A 19,741-nucleotide genomic window follows, 5' to 3' on the forward strand; every position below is an offset into this window, starting at 1 on the left:
GTGGGGGGTGCTATGGGGGACTTTTGGGATAGCATTGGAAATGTAATTGAGGAAAATATGTAATAAAAATATTAAAAATTAAAAAAAAGATGTCATGAAGGAATAAGAAGCATGCCAGGCTGTGTGTCTGCCTTGCCATTGGGGTCCCCAGAGGGCATGCTGCTCAAGGGAGGCAGAACACAGTCCATAATGGGGGTCCTCAGCCCATGTCTTCCCAGGTGGGAAAGAGCAAAGTCTGGGACAATTGCTGTGACTCCCAGTCTCCTTTGTACCCAGGCATCACTGGAGTACTGCTGGTAGTTGGGAACAAGGGTCCTGATCTGTGCTTTCCCTCTGGGTGTCCACAAGCCAAGCAGGAAGGGGAAGGCAGAGCCCAGGATTGAGTGGAACCTGGCTAGTTTCTGAGTGAATGCCGGGAGTAAGGAGGGGCTGGAAGAACAGGCTTACTCCAGGAGATTTAGGCTCTTTATGATGAAGCCTCCACCTGTGGCAGTCCTTAATGAACAGGCAGTCAGTGCTTGCTCAAACTATTTTATTTCATGGTATATAAAAATGTATATACCTTACTCAGAGTGAACCAAGGAATGCCCAGGAAGGGAACTTCATTGGCTGAACACTCAAGGCCTATCTAGATACCCCATTCGCATGGAGAACTCCAGGTTTTTATGCTGTGTGACTGATTGCCATGGTCCTCTCAGTAGGGTGCTGTTGTCATGTGTTCCAGAGCAAGTAGAGTTTGGAAGGGAGCTGGCTTCATGCCTACCATTCTCAATTTTGAGTTTCACGGGATTTGTGCTCTCTCAACCTTACCAGTTCTTCTGCCTGGTGGCATGGTCCTCTTGCCCCATAGAAGAATACATTTAAATGTGCAAGCATAGAACACAGTGGAAAAAGAATCAGAGAAGACTCAGAGCTAATCAGGGCAGGGGATGGTGGAGAGGGATTGAGGAAGGGTTAACAAAACTTAGGAGATACTGAAATGCCACAAGAAAGCTTACTTTATACATTTATTTAATATGTATTAAATACATGAATAGAGGTATCCTGCATGGATAATTTGCCTTCCAGATGGCATGACTTCTTAAATGACAGTGTCTGTGCCAGAATCCTAGTGTAGGGTACTTCCCTGTGTATTGTTGTTCAGGAAAATCCCAGAAGCATCCCAATGGACTATTGCCGAACTGAATACTAAAATGCCATTGCTGGGGACACTGAACATTTGTTTACAGGACATAGAAAACTCTCACTGGGGCTGGAGAGATGGCTCAGCAGTTAAGAGCACTGACTGCTCTTTTAGAGATCCTGAGTTCAGTTCCCATCAACCACATGGTGGCTCATAACTATCTGTAATGGGATCTGATGCCCTCTTCAGGTATGTCTGAAGACAGCTACAGTGTACTCAGATAGATAGATAGATAGATAGATAGATAGATAGATAGATAGATAGATAGATAGATGGATGGATGGATGGATGGATGGATGGATGGATGGATAGATAGATAGATAGATAGATAGATAGATAGATAGATAGATAGAGATAAAGATAAAGTAAATACATCTTACAAAAAAGAAGAGAGAAAGAGAAGAGAAGAGAAGAAGAAAAGAAAAGAAAAGACAAGAAAAGACAAGAAAAGAAGAAAATTCTCACTGGATCTGAGCTTGCAGCATCCTCTTTGTGAGTGAACTTTCATAGTGATGGATACTGCACAGGCACCCAGCTGTGAAAGTCATCAAATGTCTTGCCCAGCTGTGACACCTGTGCCCTATGATATTCACCTGTCAGTTTCATGTAGGCTTTGTTTTTTCAAAACCTTCTTTAATAAGGGTTCTCAAATACTTTAATTTCCCTTTTTGCCCATCACCCATCAGAGGTAATGGAAAGAAAAGGTTAATAGGGCAAAAGGGGATGTGAACTTGTTTAAAAATAGTTCTTTTGTGCTATTCCAATCTTCATTGTCAGGATGTCATCAGTTCAATTCACATAAATCAACAGCGGTAGCTCAGTCCACTCACAAACACCATTCATGAAACAGCAACAGCAGTTCTATCCAGAGGTAACCTACAGGAGCTGCCAATCAGCCCCAGTCTGCAGAAGCAACAAGAAGCCACCAGAATATCATAAGGAGTTCTTTGGTGCATTTCTCTCTATGAAGTTATGACAAATGATGATAAGAGAAGGAGACAAGGTGAGCCAATGCTACAGCATTAGGGAAGACCAGCATCAGCAAAGCCCAATGAAGACCAGCAAAGAATGTCGAGGAGAACCAATGCTACAGTGTCATCCACTGTTTGTTTGACAACATGACCCTTCATCATGTGTCCTTTTAAGCATCCACATCAGCAAAACATCACATGCCCTTTTTCCAGGCAGCTTTCAGAAAAATACCACATTCCTGTTCTCAGCAAAACATCCTCCCATGTGTCTGCTTCAGCAAAATATCCTCTCATAAGACAGCTTCCAATGAAACATCACATGACATCACATGACACAAATGAGTCTGAAAGAAACCAGAAATCTCCACTTCAGTTCTATGTGCCCAGTGGTACAATAGTGGTAAGAACTTTATGAGGATAACCAGCTGCTTTCAGGTTGAAATTGAGGATTATTTCTAAGAGAGAATTCATGTGTTAAGCTGTAAACATCCTGTGCCTGGGAAAGTCATAAATCCTGAGGGGAGGGGAGATAGACTGTTGTCTGGAAGGAACATGGTGTCAAACTGCCTTCTAAATATGTATGTTTATACATACAAATTGTGCTGTTCTCTGCCTTGGTGTGTTGCAGTTGGCAACAATTGATACAGAAACTCACAACTATTGACATGCCAACAATAAGTTACTGGGGAGTGCTCAGCCCTACATAACACAAGTCTATCATCCTCCCTGAGGCTCACAGAGCATCATGGAAGATAGAACAGAAATAATGTAAGAGCTAGAGGACAAGAGAAAGTTAAATGTGATCTCCTGGACATGATAGGGCCATTGTGTCATGAATTAAAAGAGCTGTAGTTACCTGCACAAAATGTGCATAATATTAGACTCATTAATACTCTGTCATGTATGGGACCTCTTAAGAGCCTACCTCCCCCAAGAAGTCATTGGCAGTTAATTATTGCTGAGGAAGGAGGAATAATGTTTTTCAGTGGTGCATCCTCTAGTAACTTACATATGCTGTGCTAAATTACCCCCAATTTGTGCTCATGGAACAACCCAAATTAAACAGCAGGTCACAGAAGAAGAGAACTCATTCAGTGGGAATAGGAGAAATAGAATGTAAAGTAAATGAATGTATATAGGAAACACATCATATAGATGTTTGAAATTCTCAGAGAATAACTTTTAAAAAGAAAAAAATGTAAACAATGTAAAGTTGAATGGGATCTATATTAGCCAGGAATTGAGACTTATTGAATAAAGAACACACCTACGTTATCATATTTGAAATTTTCTGAAATAATGTTATATAAATCCTTGTTTAACTCCTATTAAATTATTTCTGTGTCAATGTAGTAAGAATTAAAGGCCTGGGAGCAGATATTTGATGGTAGAAAGGAGCAGAACATGAGAGAAGACATGAAGCATAAAAAGAATCCAAAGAGGCCAGGCAGTAGTGGTATATACCTTTAGTCCCAGCACTCAGGCAGAGGCTGGTGGATCTCTGTGAGTTCAAGGTCAGCCTGTTCTACACAGTGAGTTCCAGGACTGCCAGGGCTACACAGACAAACCCTGTCTTAAAAAAAAAAAATCCAAAGAGAAGGAAACGTCGCAGTTGATAACAGTCTTATGTCTGATGGCTCAAACAACTGTTCTCTGATGAACCTGGAGAGCCAGAACCCCGTAGCATGCCAGGCTTCCCATGTGTTTTCCAGTTCTGTGTTGCTGAGCGGTAGCAGAAATTCTACCCATCCACCCATTGTCTGTATCACTGTGAATTCCCAGTCCTTATATTTAGAGTGTGATATTTCACAATTCTCAAAGCCAATCTGTCCTGTCACTTCTTCTAAAATGAACCTGGATCACCATGGTAACAGCAAAGGCAGTCAGTGAGGTGTTTGTGTTTTAACACTACTAAAATAGCAGGTGAAAAGCAAAAGTAGGAGAAAGCTTCCTCACTGTCCTTTAGAAACCATGCCAGTCACTCTTCAGCAGATGAGTGGAGTGCAGATATAGTCTCCCAGTGGTTCCTAGAGCACCCCTCCAGAGAGCCAGGTTTATGGTGCTCCATCTGATATCCAAGGAAACCGCCATTATCTGCGTTTTGTAGAAAGGTAAAATGAGGTATCAGACTGCACAAGCCTCTCTAACATCTAGTAACTGCCAAAACCAGGATTGAACCCTAAATCCACCTGTTGTCAATGCCAGGGGACTCTACAATGTCAAGACATTAAGGTGCTCATTCAGAAACTGTCTGTGTAATCCTTTATGTTATAAAATAAGCTCAGTATGAAACCTGTTGAAGGCAAAGGTAATCAGAAGTGTAGATTGTATTTACTTAAAACTCCAGAGTGTCTTGGAAATTTGTATTCACTTTCTTTCCTCTCTTAACTTTCTACCAAGAAAAGAATATAGTATTAGTAAACAGTAATAAGAGGAAATATATTTTTACAGAAACCTATGAAGAGATAAACAAAGAACCTCATGAAAGTATAGGTCATACAAACAATATTCTGGATAAGTAATAATTATACTACTCACTTTAAACTTCCTCACATAATTCCTTGAAGAAAGAACAATGTTAATCACAACATTTCCCGATCCCTATAGTAAATATTTTATCAGCAATTATAAGTGGAGACTGGAGACATTATTGCAGGATATATTATCATACTGTGAATCCTGAGACTGTATTATTTACTGAAAAAAAAAAAACCTGTTTTTAGTTGTGATGTGATTCAGTCCTTAGCACACACATATTTAATTCAAAACTATGAAGGTAAAGTTATTTTGTAGAAGGAAGCACCCATGTTTGAGAGTGATGTCTAACTAAGTGGCAGACAAAGTGATGAATCAGAAAAAGACTTAACAGAATAGGATATGCCCAACTCTGTCAAGAAGAGAGAGAAAAGTGAAGCTACTCAAGAGAGCAGTGCAAAGAAAGAGAAAGAGAGAGAGAAGGATGCAGTTCTACTGGGACAATTGTACAGAGACAGGGTGCAGAGAGAGAAAAAGCTAGATACAGTAGAAGACAGAATGAGCTAGAGAATGAGAAGAAGCCAGAAGATTGGAACAGATTGCCAATGTTAGTATGAAGCCAAGCAGAGCAATTCAGGAAAAGCTGAGAAAAGACATAATCAGTCACCTTGGAGTGGAGCTTGAGCCAGAATAGCTGAGTTGAACCATCAGGCCAGAGCTCAGAAAGAACTAGGAAGGGGTAAGCTTATTCAACATCAAGTCTCAGAGGATGAAAACATTCTAGGCTTATATTAGATTGCATGGAGGCTAGAAGCTTCCAGGACTAGGCCTAGGTGAGCAGACTGAGGCAGTAAGCCTCAGAGACAACCATTACAAGAGAATAAAATTCATTTTACAAGGGATGATTCAGGAGTTAAAAGTGGTTGATCCTCTTCCAGAGTACTAGAGTGAGTTCTCAGTGCCCAAATCAGGTGGCTCACAGTGCCTCTGATGTCATGGGGATCTGGCACTCTTTTCAGTTCTGCACAGGTGTGCACACACCACACACAAACATACATACATGCAAAGACACACACATAGGCACCCACACATCATATAGTCACACAAACACACACCCATGCACATATAATATATCTAAATAGTTATAGGTGGTACTTTGCTAAGACATAACCCTAAGGTTAACATGTCCTAAACACAATGTTTGGAACATAGTCCTATGATTATAACACTTTTCTTTAAAGTCCCTAAAGGCAAGATCCACAGCCAGCTATGAGTGGAAGCCAAATTGGACCTTGGTGATATCCACACTTTGGTCTGTCTTGGTTTCCCTATCTGGGGTAAGTAGACAAGTATGTTGCATCTCAGGGAAAGTTTTGTCACACAACAGCACCAATAAACATGACAAACCAGATGAGGAAAATCCTAGGAGGTCCTAACCCTACATGAAGAATTTCAGGCAACTGAGTAAAATGGGTAGTAGGAGAGGTGGTCCTCCCCAAGGAAAAATACAGTCCAGTGATAAGCCATCATCCTTGAAGACAAACATGCCAGTGAAACACCCTTTTCAAATCCTTCATCTATGATCATAGTCAAGTGTCTATAAATGTATGGAGTCCTAAAAATATCACCACTACTGTAAGAAAAAAAGAAAAAAGGCTTTGACTTTTGGAAGATTTTGGGTGCAGGCCTCAGTTGCTGGGATCAGAGCTATCTCTTGCCACCATTTTTCTTTTACACTCTTTTCTCAACTGGGTAGTTGGAGGGAAAAGAAGTCTATCCCCCTGAGATCATTATATATTGTCCTCAATTTACTGTTCTATTGATGTGAAGAGACACTATGACCAAGAAAACTCTTTTAAAGGACGACATTTAATTGGGGCTTGCTTATAGTTTCAGAGGTTTAGTCCATGATTATCATGGTGAGAAGCAGATACACATGGCACTGGAGCAGTAGTTGAAAGCTTTACATCTGATCTACAGGAAGCAGGGAGAGGGAGAGGAAGAGACAGAGACAGAGACAGAGACAGAGACAGAGACAGATAGAAAAAGAGAGGGGAAAGGAGAGAGAGAGAGACAGAGGGAGACAGAGAGAGAGAAGAGACTGGGCCTGGTGTGGGCTTTTGAAACCTCAAAGTTCAACTCAAATAACACAACTCCTCCAATAAGGCCACATCTCCTAATCCTTCCCAAACAGTTCCACTAACTAGGGACAAAGGATTCAGATGAGGCTATGGAGGTTCTTCACATTCAAATCACCACATAAATAATTAGAGCAAAATAAAGTTTCATCCTTTCAAATCTAACGGTGAATCGTGGATGACCTAATTCTGCTTCATACTTTTAATAAGTGATATTTAGATATATCCTAATGTTATGTTTCTTAACACTTATGTAAATTATGGTTCCTGGAATAGTAACTCCCTCTGTGATAATATTTTTTTTAAAGAAAGTGTTTTGGACAGCTGAAAAACACGTGGAATACTACATGCTACACTGTGGTTTTTGCAATGCAAAAGTCACTCTGTCAAACTAAAAGTATGAGACACTCAATGGTTTGTAAGTATTGTGTATGTATATGCACAAAAATATATCATGATATTTTTAAATTATAAGTTTAGCTGGCCAAGACAATTTTTACCCAATAGCTAATAATCCTTATGGAACAGGCATTCTATTTAAATATATAAAACAGTACTTTAATATCTTAGAATGTTTAATATTCTCAAAATTATCATTATTAAAATATGAATTTTAACTGAAGAGTTGGACTAATAATCAACAGTATTAGAAGTTAACGTCCTCCTTTTTATTGGCTATCGTTCAGCACTTGCTTAGAGATAATGCAGCATCACATAAAAACTGTTAACATTGTACACAGGTATTCATTCTCCTTCTTAAGTCGTTTCTTTCACATCCTCGTTACTGCCCAGGCCAGATCATTCTGCCCTTTAGCTGCAATGTACAGAAAGTATTGTATGATTTTTAATATATACACACTCACTGAATATGTTCATAAAGTTCATAAAGTTCAAAAACCTGTCTTTCACCCCATAATAGTTTCAATGCTTAAAAAGACTAATGCTCAGTGTGGTAGCAATGTCAAAATGAGTCAAGAGTGATACAACTTTAATGGTAGAGTAGTTTGACATGAAAGAGATCTTGAGGCAAGTCATCCAAACCTCAAATGGCAGGAAACACTTTAAACTCTCCTTTGCTCTGGCTCCGTCTGGTTCTCAGCCTAAGGCTTTCAATGCTAATAACTCTTGCCTTTACTTCTCCATCACATGGCTCTTTCAAGACATCTAGACAAGGATTTGTTCTCCTAATACACCTGGATCTTAGAAAGGTGGATCCACAGGAATTGTGCTAAAGAGAGGGAGGAATAACTGCTTCTTTAGTAGGGAAATCTACTTTTCCTTCCAGGTTCCATTCTCTGTGCAGTTGCTCAACAGCTACCACAAAACTCTGTTGGGTCTGTTTACCTTTCTAAGAAAGGCATAATTTTTTTCCTCTTTCTTCTCTTCTTTTTCTTTTGGATGCTAGTCAGAGCCTACATATGCTTCCTCTGGTATGTTGGACTTTTCCCCTTTCTCTCATGCTCCCCTCACCACTTATGAAGCTACTTGTCTACCACATGGCTGACCTCAAAGGATCTTAACTTAAACAGCATAGATTTTCTTTCTCTTCTCCATCTTCCTCAAGATTATAGCTAGTCTGCCCTAGGACTTTTCTTTTAAGTTAAAGGTTGCTCCCAAGATTCAAAATAAATGATAAAACTATATAGACATTATTTACAATTAGGTTTGCACCTCCTTGCAATCACCATAGGTGAATCATTATGAATCTAAATACTTTTAGATGTGGAAGAATTCACATATGACCACAGTTAAAACACAGCAATAATTCAAGTCTCTCAACATTTTGGGGACAGGTACTGTTTTGTGCATGTTGAAGATTTAGTAATAAGTAAAATAGAGAAAAAAAACCCACCCTTGTGTTTCAAATCCTGTGTTTCCACTGCTCATCATGCTTGTAATTAAGTCTGAGCATGGGTTAGACAATGTAAAATATGATGCATCTTTAAAATAGTTGTATAGCAACTGTAGTTTCGATATGTGAGAATTCATTCAACCATTCTTTATGCTGCTGTGTCTTTTTTCAACCATTGTTCACAGATTGGCAGTCCATTTAGGTTTTGTTTTGATTTTTTGCTAACAGTTACAATAAACACCAATACCTCAGAATAATTTTTATACATATATATATAGCTTATTAACTAAATAAAAGTAGCCTAACCTGTGTAAGTACAAAGTTGCAAACAACTGTATCTGTCCCAATGGGTGGCATCAATTGTATCCTGCATTTCCCAGGTATGAGGTGGAGCCTATGGTACTATCCACCTGTGTGGTGCTGAAGAAGGAACTCATTTCCATGCACCTAGTCTCCCTTTGCTGCTTGGAATCTTCAGTTGTCAACCAACATCTACGAGAAAGCCTTTCAAAATCATATGTAGCATGCAAGCGCAGACTCTGCACTGTCATATGAAATGTTCTGCAGTAATTCTTTGACTTATCCTTCTTAGACATTGTCACTACACCTAACTCACCAGACTACCTTACTTTTTACAGAGTTGGTTAGACTCACCCTTCCAGATTTGTGCATATATATATATATATATATATATATATATATATATATATATACACATATATATATGATTGATTATTTGTCAATTCTAAGCCAAGATATGTATAATGAAAATGAAAATAGGACTCTCTCAACCTGTCTCTGCTCCCCTTTCTCCCTAACCGCATCTGTCTTTCTATCTCCACCTAATCTAGTGTAATTTCCACTCCACAAGAGATGAGCTCTGCCTTCGGGGCCATTTGTCCTTGCTCTCAGTAGGATGCACTCATTTCCTGAAATTTAAATCATTAGCTAGCAGTTTCCTACCCCGTTTCCCGCCACTTGCCTCCACTTCCCCTCTCAGTCACTTCACACCAAACCTCAGCTCAAACCCTCCAGAAAGTGAATCTACATCCCTTAGGGCCTAGACTCTGGGGTCTCAGCTCCTTGTTGTAGCAATTAATCTTGGCCCCAGTGCCTCTCCGCCCCATCCTCCTCGTATCCGGTGCTGTTCTAGGAGGAGCCTAAACGTCAGTCCTGCTGAAGGGGATTGTGGTGCGTAAACAAGATTAACTCTCTAGCCCCCAGCAGTGCTGATTTGCGGGGCAGCCTGCCAGTCCAGTCACTGCGAGCCCTCGCGTGCGTGCAGGGCCCTGCGTGGGGAGCGGGGGATGGGGCAGCCTGCTGCCTCCATGCTGTCTCTTGGGCCGGCTCCTTTTCTGAGTGTAGTGGAGGGCCACAGTCTCGCCAGCTGCTTCTCAAAATCTGGGGTGGACAGAGGCGACCGCTCCTAGCTGTGGCCTGCATCCATCCGCTCTCTCTTCCTCCCTGCTTGTCCCCTCCGCCCAAAACGCCGCAGCAGCTCTTTCCAGCCTTCACTGTCCACCACTCCAGTCTCGGTTGCCAGCTATGGGGGACCTACCCGGACTCGTGCGCCTTTCCATCGCGCTGCGCATCCAGCCCAACGACGGCCCTGTTTTCTTCAAGGTGGACGGGCAGCGTTTTGGCCAGAACCGCACAATCAAGCTGCTCACCGGCTCCTCCTACAAGGTGGAGGTGAAGATTAAGCCCACGACACTGCAGGTCGAGTGAGTGTGGGGCGTGCCGGGTGGTGGCAGGGCAATAATATCCCGGGTATGGGAGGAGCATGGAGGCTCCAGGACACCCCTATCCTCCACTGGGCCCTTCTAGTCTCTCGAATGCTCAGCAGGACCTGGAATGAGGGCAAGAAGTGAACGCCCTGCCCCTAAGCTACTCCCCCTCCTTGAGCTTGTAGTCTTACATTCCTGATTCCTTCCACCCATTTCAGTAAATCCCTTTAAATCTGCGACAAGAATCCAAGGTTTGGAGGCTTTTGCTGCTGTTGTTGTATTTTAGGGTTTGCTTTGTTTTGATTTCTTGTCAATCTCTCTTTAGTCTACCTACAACAGAGAAACATAGGTAGACAGGGTGGGGACGATGGTAGAAAGACATGGAATGTTTCAGCAACCACAATCCCATCTCTCCTCTCCTGGATCCTGCAATCTCTCCTGCTTCTGCTGACAATACGGAAGTGGGAAGAGAGGCTGGGGAATGAGTAATCTCAGTGGACAGATGGTCATTGGGTTCCCTGAAGGATGTTCTCCAGTTCGCCTTTCCAGGGTTAATGTCAGCGGAGGCATCAGGCACAAATTAGAGGGCACAGCCTGTAATGGGCTCACCTTTATGGTTTTCATACACTGTGCCTTTTCTTTCCCTCCTGGCTGAATTTTTCAGTCAGCCTGGTCAGCCTAGTGTTGATCTCTGTGGTGGTTAACAGCATCTTCACAAAAAGACTGTAGAACAGAATGGCAGTTAGAAAAAAAAAAAAGATCACATATGGGTCTTAGTTTCTTTTCCTGTGGCTGTGATAAAATACCCTGACAAAGTCAGCTTACTGAAGAAAGGGTTTGTTTGCCACAGTTTTGATGTTAGAGTCCATCATGTGAAAAAGTCAAGGCAGCTGCAACTTGAAGCAGTTTGTCATACTATATTCAGAGCCGAGAACAGAGAGCAGTGAACTGGGGCGTGCAGGTCAGCGCTCATCTGCTCCCTCCTTTCCATTCTGTCTAGAGCCCAGCACACTTTTAGATGGGGTTTCCAACCATGATTAAACACAATCAAAAAACCCCACACAGATATGACCACAGACTAACCGGGGGAGACAATTCTCATTGAGAATCCCTTCCCAAGTAATTTTACATAGTTTCAAGTTAACAATTGAAACTGTCACAGGGTCCTCCTCTACTGGTCACCTTTCACTCAAGCACTGTGTCAAGTCTAGTTTGTAAGAAAGAATAAAACAACATTTATGATCCCTAACATACTTGAGGGAAGAAGAGGCTTTGAAACAATCAGATACTTTGAGATAGTTTGAAGTAAGTAAACTTATTTTATTTAGCTCGCTACATACAAAGATTTGTAGCCACACTTGGACTGTTTCTGGTGTTCACCCACACACACACACCTCCATCTCCCAGCTCCCTGTACCCATTGTCCTCACGGTCCCTAGTTGTCCCCGAACTTGTGTCCAGGCTTTCCCCCTCTCTTATGCCCTGTAGAATGTTGCCCTCACTTTCACAGGTTATTTTCCCTTTCTTTGGGGTTAATTTTCTAGATTTCAATCTATTCTGAAAGCAGATTAGGTGCTGGTAAGTTTTTCTTTAATTACATTTAAGTTGTGGTAAGGATTTCTTCAGTGCTCTAATTCAGTGACTCCCAGGTTGAGTTTCTATTAGAATTTGCTGAGGAACTTGTTGAACGATAGTCAAGTTGTGCTCATCAGAGTTTCTAGTGCGATGTTTCCAGGGTGGAGCTTTAATGTTCATATTCTGATGGGTCTTCTGTTGATATCTGGACTTTGCCCTGAGAACATTTTTCCTCATCTGAATGGATGACATCACTGAGAATTTCTGGAATGCAGTAAACCTGATGGAAAATCTTCAATTTTTGGAACAAAAGATAAAAAAATATTAAAAAGTATTTGGTAGGTCAGAGGTCTTTGAAACTCTCCACCTATATGAATCACCAAGATTTGTCAGTGCTGGTCTCTGAAGGTTGGGGTAGAGCTGGGCATAGGTGGAATTTTAATTCCATAGATGATTTCAGTGAGAAAGGGGATCTTATAAAGAGAATACTGAAGTTGCTCTAGGAAGGGGAAGTGCTTGGCCTATGGTCATGTTACTGTTTAGCTAGACAACTCTAACCTCCTAAACTTTCTGACATTTCGGCATGTCCTCTTTAGCCAGACCCTGTAGGTTTGCTCTCCAGGATTTTGATTCAGAATAGAACAGAATGCCTAAGATAATTCCTACTATCTATGCTCAACTCAAGTCCATTGCAGGAACATTTCCATTGGTGGTGTCCTTGTCCCACTGGAGCTGAAGGGTAAAGAGCCTGACGGGGACAGAGTTGTCTACACCGGCATCTATGACACAGAAGGTGTAGCCCCAACCAAAAGTGGAGAACGACAACCCATCCAGATCACCATGCCTGTAAGTCCAAACTGTGGGTGTGGGGACATGGCTTCAGAACAAAGAAACTGCAGGGGGAGAAATCGCTACTTCTTTACGAATAAGGAAAGATGTGCTGGAGCCCGTTACTATGGAAATAGGGTTCAGTTTCCCTCATGGACCTGTGGAGAGAGAGAGAGTAATAGTTACTGATGCTTTTTTTTTTCATGAAAGACTGACATTTAAAAAAATAAAAAACAAAAATAAAAAAAAAGAAGAAGAAAGAAAGACTGACATTTTGTTTCTTAAGGCACTCTCACTTGAGGAACCAAAAAGTGACTGCCCATTGTAAACAAGAAGCATCTTATTCTAACCATATCGAATGCAGTCATCCCTCTGTGTCCATAGGGATTGATTCCAAGACCACTCACAAATGCCAGAATCCACAGATATCATCCCTTATATACAATAGTACAGTACAATGTTGGCATGCCCTCCCATACATTTTAAATAATCTTTGGATTATGATTATTGTGTAAATATTTCTTGTATTGTGCTTTTCAGGGAATAATGACAAAGAAGTCAAAACATGTTCAACACACACAATTTTCTGAGTGTTTTCAGAAGGTTGTCTTATCCATGGATGCAGAGCCTATTAACCTAGAGTGCATGTGTATATATTATTAGAAAATATTTATCACCAAGAAATATTGACATCAAATAGATTAAAGGATAAAGCTGACAAGTAAAGTGTCTGTGCATACTCTATAGATAATGGAGTAATCTTGCTAAAATATAAGAATAGGGAAAATCACTTAATCGACTACTGTAAAATCAAACAAAAACAGAAAACAAAAAACAGGCAGTCTTTTCCTTCTCAAAGAGCAACCTTGAATTGCCTGCCCTCTGCCTTTATAGAGAGATCACAGAGTTCCCCATAGTTCCCAGAGTTTTCCATATAAGAAAATTTTTCTTTAATGATTACTTAAAATTTCAGGTCTAGGTCACATATGCAGTGTCTTTTTGTAAATCTTAATGATGGGTAAGTTATAACCAATGAAACTGACATACCTACGGAAAGTCCACCCTATTGAGGATGGCCTGTGTTATCGCCTTCCAGAAACATTGATCTGAGACCTAATCCACCTAAAACCTCAAGGCCTCTCAGTGTCTGATATAGTTAAACCAGCTACATCATAAGGAAATAATTTAGAAGCCTATTTTTTGAGTGCTATATTTGAATTCCTTTTGTAGGGATTTTTGTTTTCCACCAGAGACTCAACAGAGAAAAATACAAAATGAAAAAAATGCTAATTTCTTTAAGAGACAACTGTTGTCAATATTTTAGTCCATGTTCTTAGAAAGATGCTTGCTTTGACTTTGGATACACGTGTATACTGGACATCATTCTCTGCATAGTTTTCTATGGACATATACATCCAAAGATGTAAATATTGAACATCATTTTGAAATCTATTATGTGAGTGTATCAATATCCCCAATTACCTATTGGTGGTTTCCATTTCATGCTACTTTAATTTTTACTCACTTTTGCAAAGTTATTGTTTACTCGGGGTAAAATTCCAGAAGGAATATGCATGCTGGGGATTTTACACTGACTAGGAATGCAAGTAGAGTCAGCATAGATGACTGGATGTCTTGCCATTCAAAGAGATAGCCCGAGTTCAATTACCAGAGCTCCTGTGGTGGATCGAAAGAACTCATTCTTAGGCTATACCATGACACATGTAACCACACACCAATACACAAGCAATAAATGACAGGATACTTAGCAATAATAACAAATAAATATGATTAAAAACACTTTTAAACAATTTAACCCTCATATACTATTTCAACTTCTGTGTTTAAAGTTACAGTTGGCAATTTACACTTCCTTTATGCAATCTATATGCATAGTTTGTATTCCTACTTCAACATGTGTGTCCTACTGACTTTAATAAATCTTTAAGTCATCTTTTGCTGTATTTTGAGTGTGCATATCAGTTATTATTTGTATTAACTTTGATTATAATGTAAATTTAATTTAGTTAACATAGCCTAACATATTTGTCTTTCCTTCTATGGCTTTTACAGTTACTGTAAATACAGAATGGAAAATCTTTCCTAATTCTGAGATTAATTACGTATGTACATATACCCAAGTACATTTATACATTTTCATTTGAATTCTTAGTTTCATTTGTTAAATTTCAGATGAATTTAACTCAAATTTTATTTCAGTTCATATCATTCTATTAGGAAAAAATGTAGAAATTAATTTTTTCCATAATGTTTGTAGAGCAGGCTTTTAATATTTTCAACTGTTGATATTCAACAAACAGAATAATTATTTTAAGATATATTTAATTGTTATGTTTTCCTTTTCATTTCTGACTTTATTAATTTGGATACTGTATCTGTGCCCTCTGGTTACTCTGGCTAAGGATTTATCTATCTTGTTGATTTTCTCAAAGAACCAACTCCTGGTTCTGTTGATTCTTTGTATAGTTCTTTTTGTTTCTATTTGGTTGATTTCAGCCCTGAGGTTGATTATTTCCTGCCTTCTACTCCTCTTGGGTGTATTTGCTTCTTTTTGTTCTAGAGCTTTCAGGTGTGCTGTCAATCTGCTAGTGTAAGCTCTCTCCAGTTTCTTTTTGGAGTCAATTAGAGCTATGAGTTTTCCTCTTACCACCGATTTCATTGTGTCCTGTAAGTTTTGGTATGATGTGTCTTCATTTTCATTAAATTCCAAAAAGCCTTTCATTTTTTTTTTATTTCTTCCTTTGCCAAGTTATCATTGAGTAGAGCACTATTCAGATTCCATGTGTATGTGTGTTTTCCATTGTTCTTGTTGGTATTTGAGACCACCCTTAGATTGTGGTGATCAGATAGGGTGCATGGGATTATTTCAATCATCTTGAATATGTTTTTGAATATGGTCAGTTTTAAAGAAGGTACCATGAGGTGCTGAAGGTACATTCTTTTGCTTTAGGATGAAATGTTCTATAAATATCTGTCAGTTAGATCCATTTGGTTCATAACTTCTGTTAGTTTCACTGTGTCTCTGTTTAGTTTCTGTTTCCATGATCTGTCCATTGCTGAGGTGGGGTGTTGAAATCTTTCACTATTATTGTGTGTGTGATATGTGTTTTGAGCTTTAGTAAAGTTTCTTTTATGAATGAGGGTGCTCTTGCATTTGGGACATAGATGTTCAGAATTGAGAGGTCATCTTGGAAGATTTTTCCTTTGACCAGTATGAACTGTCCTTCCTTATCTTTTTTGATAATTTTTGGTTGAAAGTTGATTTTATTCGATATTAGAATGGCTGCTCCAGCTTGTTTCTTGGGACCACTTGCTTGGAAAATTGTTTCCCAACCTTTTACTCTGAGGTAGTGTCTGTCTTTGTCAATGAGGTGCATTTCCTGTATGCAGCAAAATGCTGAGTTCTGTTCAAGTATCCAGTCTGTTAGTCTGTGTCTTTTGGGGGGAATTGAGTCTATTAGTGTTAAGAGATATTAAAGAAAAGTGATTGTTACTTCCTGTTATTTTGTTGTTAGAGGTGGAATCATGTTTGTGTGGCTATCTTCTTTTGGGTTTGTTGAAAGATTCCTTTGTTGCTTTTTTTTAGGGTGTAGTTTCTCTCCTTGTGTTGGTGTTTTCCATCTATTATCCTTCCTAGGGATAGATTTGTAAAAAGATGTTGTATAAATTTGGTTTTGTCATGGAATACTTTGGTTTCTCCATCTATGGTAGTTGAGAATTTTGCTGGGTATAGTAGCCTGGGCTGGCATATGTGTTCTCTTAGGGTCTGTATGACATCTGCCCAGAATTTTCTGGCTTTCATATCCTCTAGTGAGAAGTCTGGTGTAATTTTTATAGGTCTGCCTTTATATGTTACTTGACCTTTTTCCCTTACTGCTTTTAAATATTCTTTGTTTAGTGCATTTGATATTTTGATTATTATGTGAGGAGGAGAGGAACTTCTTTTCTGATCCAATCTATTTGGAGTTTTGTAGGCTCCTTGTAAAAGTACTTTAAAAATACTTTATGGGCATCTCTCTCTTTAGGTTAGGGAAGTTTTCTTCTATAATTTTATTGAAGATATTTACTGGCCCTTTACATTGGGAGTCTTCACTCTCTTCTATACCTGTTATCCTTAGGTTTGGTTTTCTCATTGTATCCTGGATGTCCTGGATGTTTTGGGTTAGGAACTTTTTGCTTTTTGAGTTTTCTTTGACTGTTGTGTCAATGTTTTCTATAATGTCTTCTGCACTTGAGATTCTCTCTTCTGTCTCTTATATTCTGTTGGTGATGCTTGCATCTATGACTCCCAATCTCTTTCCTAGATTTTCAAACTCGATGGTTGTCTCCCTTTGTGATTTCTTTATTGTTTCTATTTCCAATTTTAGATCTTGGATGATTTTATTCATTTCCTTCACCTGTTTGATTGTGTTTTCCTGCAATTCTTTAAGGTATTTTTGTGTTTCCTCTTTAAGGGCTTCTAGCTGTTTACCTGTGTTCTCCTGTATTTCTTTAAGGGAGTTATTTATAACCTTCTTAAAGTCCTCCATCATCATCATNAGAAGTGACTTTAGATCCATATCTTGCTTTTCTGGTGTGATGGTGTATCCAGGACTTGCTATGGTGGGAGAGTTTGGTTCTGATGATGCCAAGTAACCTTGGCTTCTGTTGCTTATGATCTTACTCTTGCCTCCTGCCACCTGATTCAGAAATTAATTTTTAATATAAGATGATCTTACATATTTTATTTTGTTTAACATATAGATCAATTCAATATGACAAGATCACGTTTAGAATTTTTTCCAGTCTGTAACATGTTTTTATTAAACTAAGAAAATTTCTTGTAATATATACAACTCATTATTGACATTTTTTAGTCATCAAAATAATTTATAATAGTTAATGCCTCTTAAATATACATAATATCTTCTGAAGCTAAAAGTAATATATACTCAACCAGTTTTTAAATCTATTTGGAACATTAAACATNATAGAAGTAGAAAAATAATCTCTTATGAAGTCATTTATGAAAGGAAATTGTGACAAGTTTCTAATTAGATAGAAACCATTCCATATTCAAGAAAGAATAAACAGTGTAAGTATGGTTTCCTAGAATGAATTGGGTAGTGTTCCTTCTGTTTCTTTTTTGTGGAAAAGTTTGAAGAGTATTGGTATTAGGCCTTCTTTGAAGTTCTGATAGAATTCTGCACTAAACCCATCTGGTACTGGGCTTATTTTCGTTGGGAGACTATTAATGACTGCTTCTATTTCTTTAGGCATTATGGAATTGTTTAGATGGTTTAGCTGATCCTGATTTAACTTTGGTATTTGGTATCTGTCTAGAAACTTGTACATTTCATCCAGATTTTCCAGTTTTGTTGAGTATAGGCTTTTGTAGGATCCCATGATTATTAAAATTTTCTCTGTTTCTGTTGTTATGTCTCCCTTTTCATTTCTAATTTTGTTCATCTGGATACTGTCCCTGTGCCCTCTAGTTAGTCTGGCTAAGAGTTTATCTATCTTGTTGATTTTCTCAAAGAACCAGCTCCTGATTTTGTTGATTCTTTGTATAGTTCTTTTTGTTTCTATTTGGTTGATTTCAGCCCTGAGTTTGATTATTTCCTGCCATCTACTCCTCTTGGGTGTATTTGCTTCTTTTTGTTCTAGAGCTTTCAGGTGTGCTGTTAAACTGGTAGTGTATGGTCTCTCCAGTTTCTTTTTGGAGGCACTCAGAGCTGAGTTTTCTTCTTAACACTACTTTCATTGTGTCCCATAAGTTTGTGTATGTTGTGCCTTCATTTTCATTAAATTCTAAAAATACTTTAATTTCTTTATTTATTTCTTCCTTGACCAAGTTATCATTGAGTAGAACGTTGTTCAGCTTCCATTTATATCTGGGCTTTCTGTTGTTTTTCTTGGTATTTAAGACCAGCCTTAGTTTGTGGTGGTCTGATAGGATGCAGGGATTATTTCAATCTTCTTGTATTGGTTGAGTCCAATTTTGGAGAAGGTACCATGAGGTCCTGAAAAGAAGGTATATTCTTTTGTTTTAGGATGAAATGTTCTATAGATATCGATAAATTCATTTGGTCCATAACTTTTGTTAGTTTCAGTGTACCTCTGTTTAGTTTGTGTCTCCATGCTCTGTCCATTGATATGAGTGGGGAATTGAATTCTCCTACTATTATTGTCTGAGGTCCAATGTGTGCTTTGAGCTTTAGTAAAGTTTCTTTTGTGAGTGTGGGTGCCCTTTCATTTGGAGCATAGATGTTCTAGCAGTGAGAAAAAAATAAATATTCCCAACTTTGTAGAGCTTCTAATCTCAAGAGGCAAAACCAGACTATCTCTAATGATGTGAACAGCAGCCAACCATGATGACACACATCTACAGTCACTACACTCATGAGGCTGAGGCAAAGTTATGAGTTCAAAGTCAAATTATGCTACATTATCAGATCCTGTCACAACAACTAAAACAGCTGCTATTATTTAAAAAACCTATAATAAAAACATATAGTCACTTTAAAGGATATGACAGGTATTTTATTTTAGTTCAAGATTAGGAATAAATAGAGAATGTTGGTGGTGGAGGGGCAGTTTGGCAGGAAAGAGCAATTACTACTCTTGAAGAGAACCTATGTTTCATTCCTAGTTGCCACTTCAACCAGTTCTCAGCTGCTTATAACCCAAGGGATATGATGCTCCTTTCTGGAGCCCACAGGCACCTTCACATAAACTCAGATAAGCATAAATGCATATACATAAATAAAAATAAATAAATCTTAAAAGGAAGGAAGGAATCTTCCATTAAATACAAATTCAACTATGCTACAACATGTTTCAACTCTGCCATTATGTGTTGACTCCTTTATCCATTTTTTTTTTTTTTTTGAGTTAATGGCTAAGAGGAGAATTTCTAAGTCACAGAATAAGTGTATATTTAACTACATATAAAATGTCCATGCTGAAACTCAAGAAGAATGAAGACCAAA

General features: G+C 38.9%; 2 protein-coding genes across 3 annotated transcripts in view; one reads left to right on the top strand and one right to left on the bottom strand.

Annotated features, from left to right (window-relative positions):
* Positions 1 to 10,537, bottom strand: part of Plek (pleckstrin) — a 75,789-nt gene extending 65,252 nt beyond the window's left edge. Inside the window, exon 1 of one of the 2 annotated variants that reach the window (XM_021176345.2) lies at positions 10,178 to 10,537. The gene's annotated coding sequence lies outside the window, so the exon portion shown is untranslated. The remainder of the gene's footprint in view (positions 1 to 10,177) is intronic. The other variant, XM_029484038.1, reaches the window with a different exon arrangement.
* The window catches only part of Cnrip1 (cannabinoid receptor interacting protein 1), a 28,384-nt gene continuing 18,357 nt past the window's right edge, over positions 9,715 to 19,741 (top strand). The window contains exons 1-2 of the mRNA XM_021176346.2: positions 9,715 to 10,343; positions 12,617 to 12,767. Of these exons, the coding sequence (XP_021032005.1) occupies positions 10,165 to 10,343; positions 12,617 to 12,767 (330 nt within the window). The 5' untranslated portion in view covers positions 9,715 to 10,164. The remainder of the gene's footprint in view (positions 10,344 to 12,616; positions 12,768 to 19,741) is intronic.

Source organism: Mus caroli, chromosome 11 (genome assembly GCF_900094665.2).
Source record: "Mus caroli chromosome 11, CAROLI_EIJ_v1.1, whole genome shotgun sequence".
Taxonomy (NCBI): domain Eukaryota; kingdom Metazoa; phylum Chordata; class Mammalia; order Rodentia; family Muridae; genus Mus; species Mus caroli.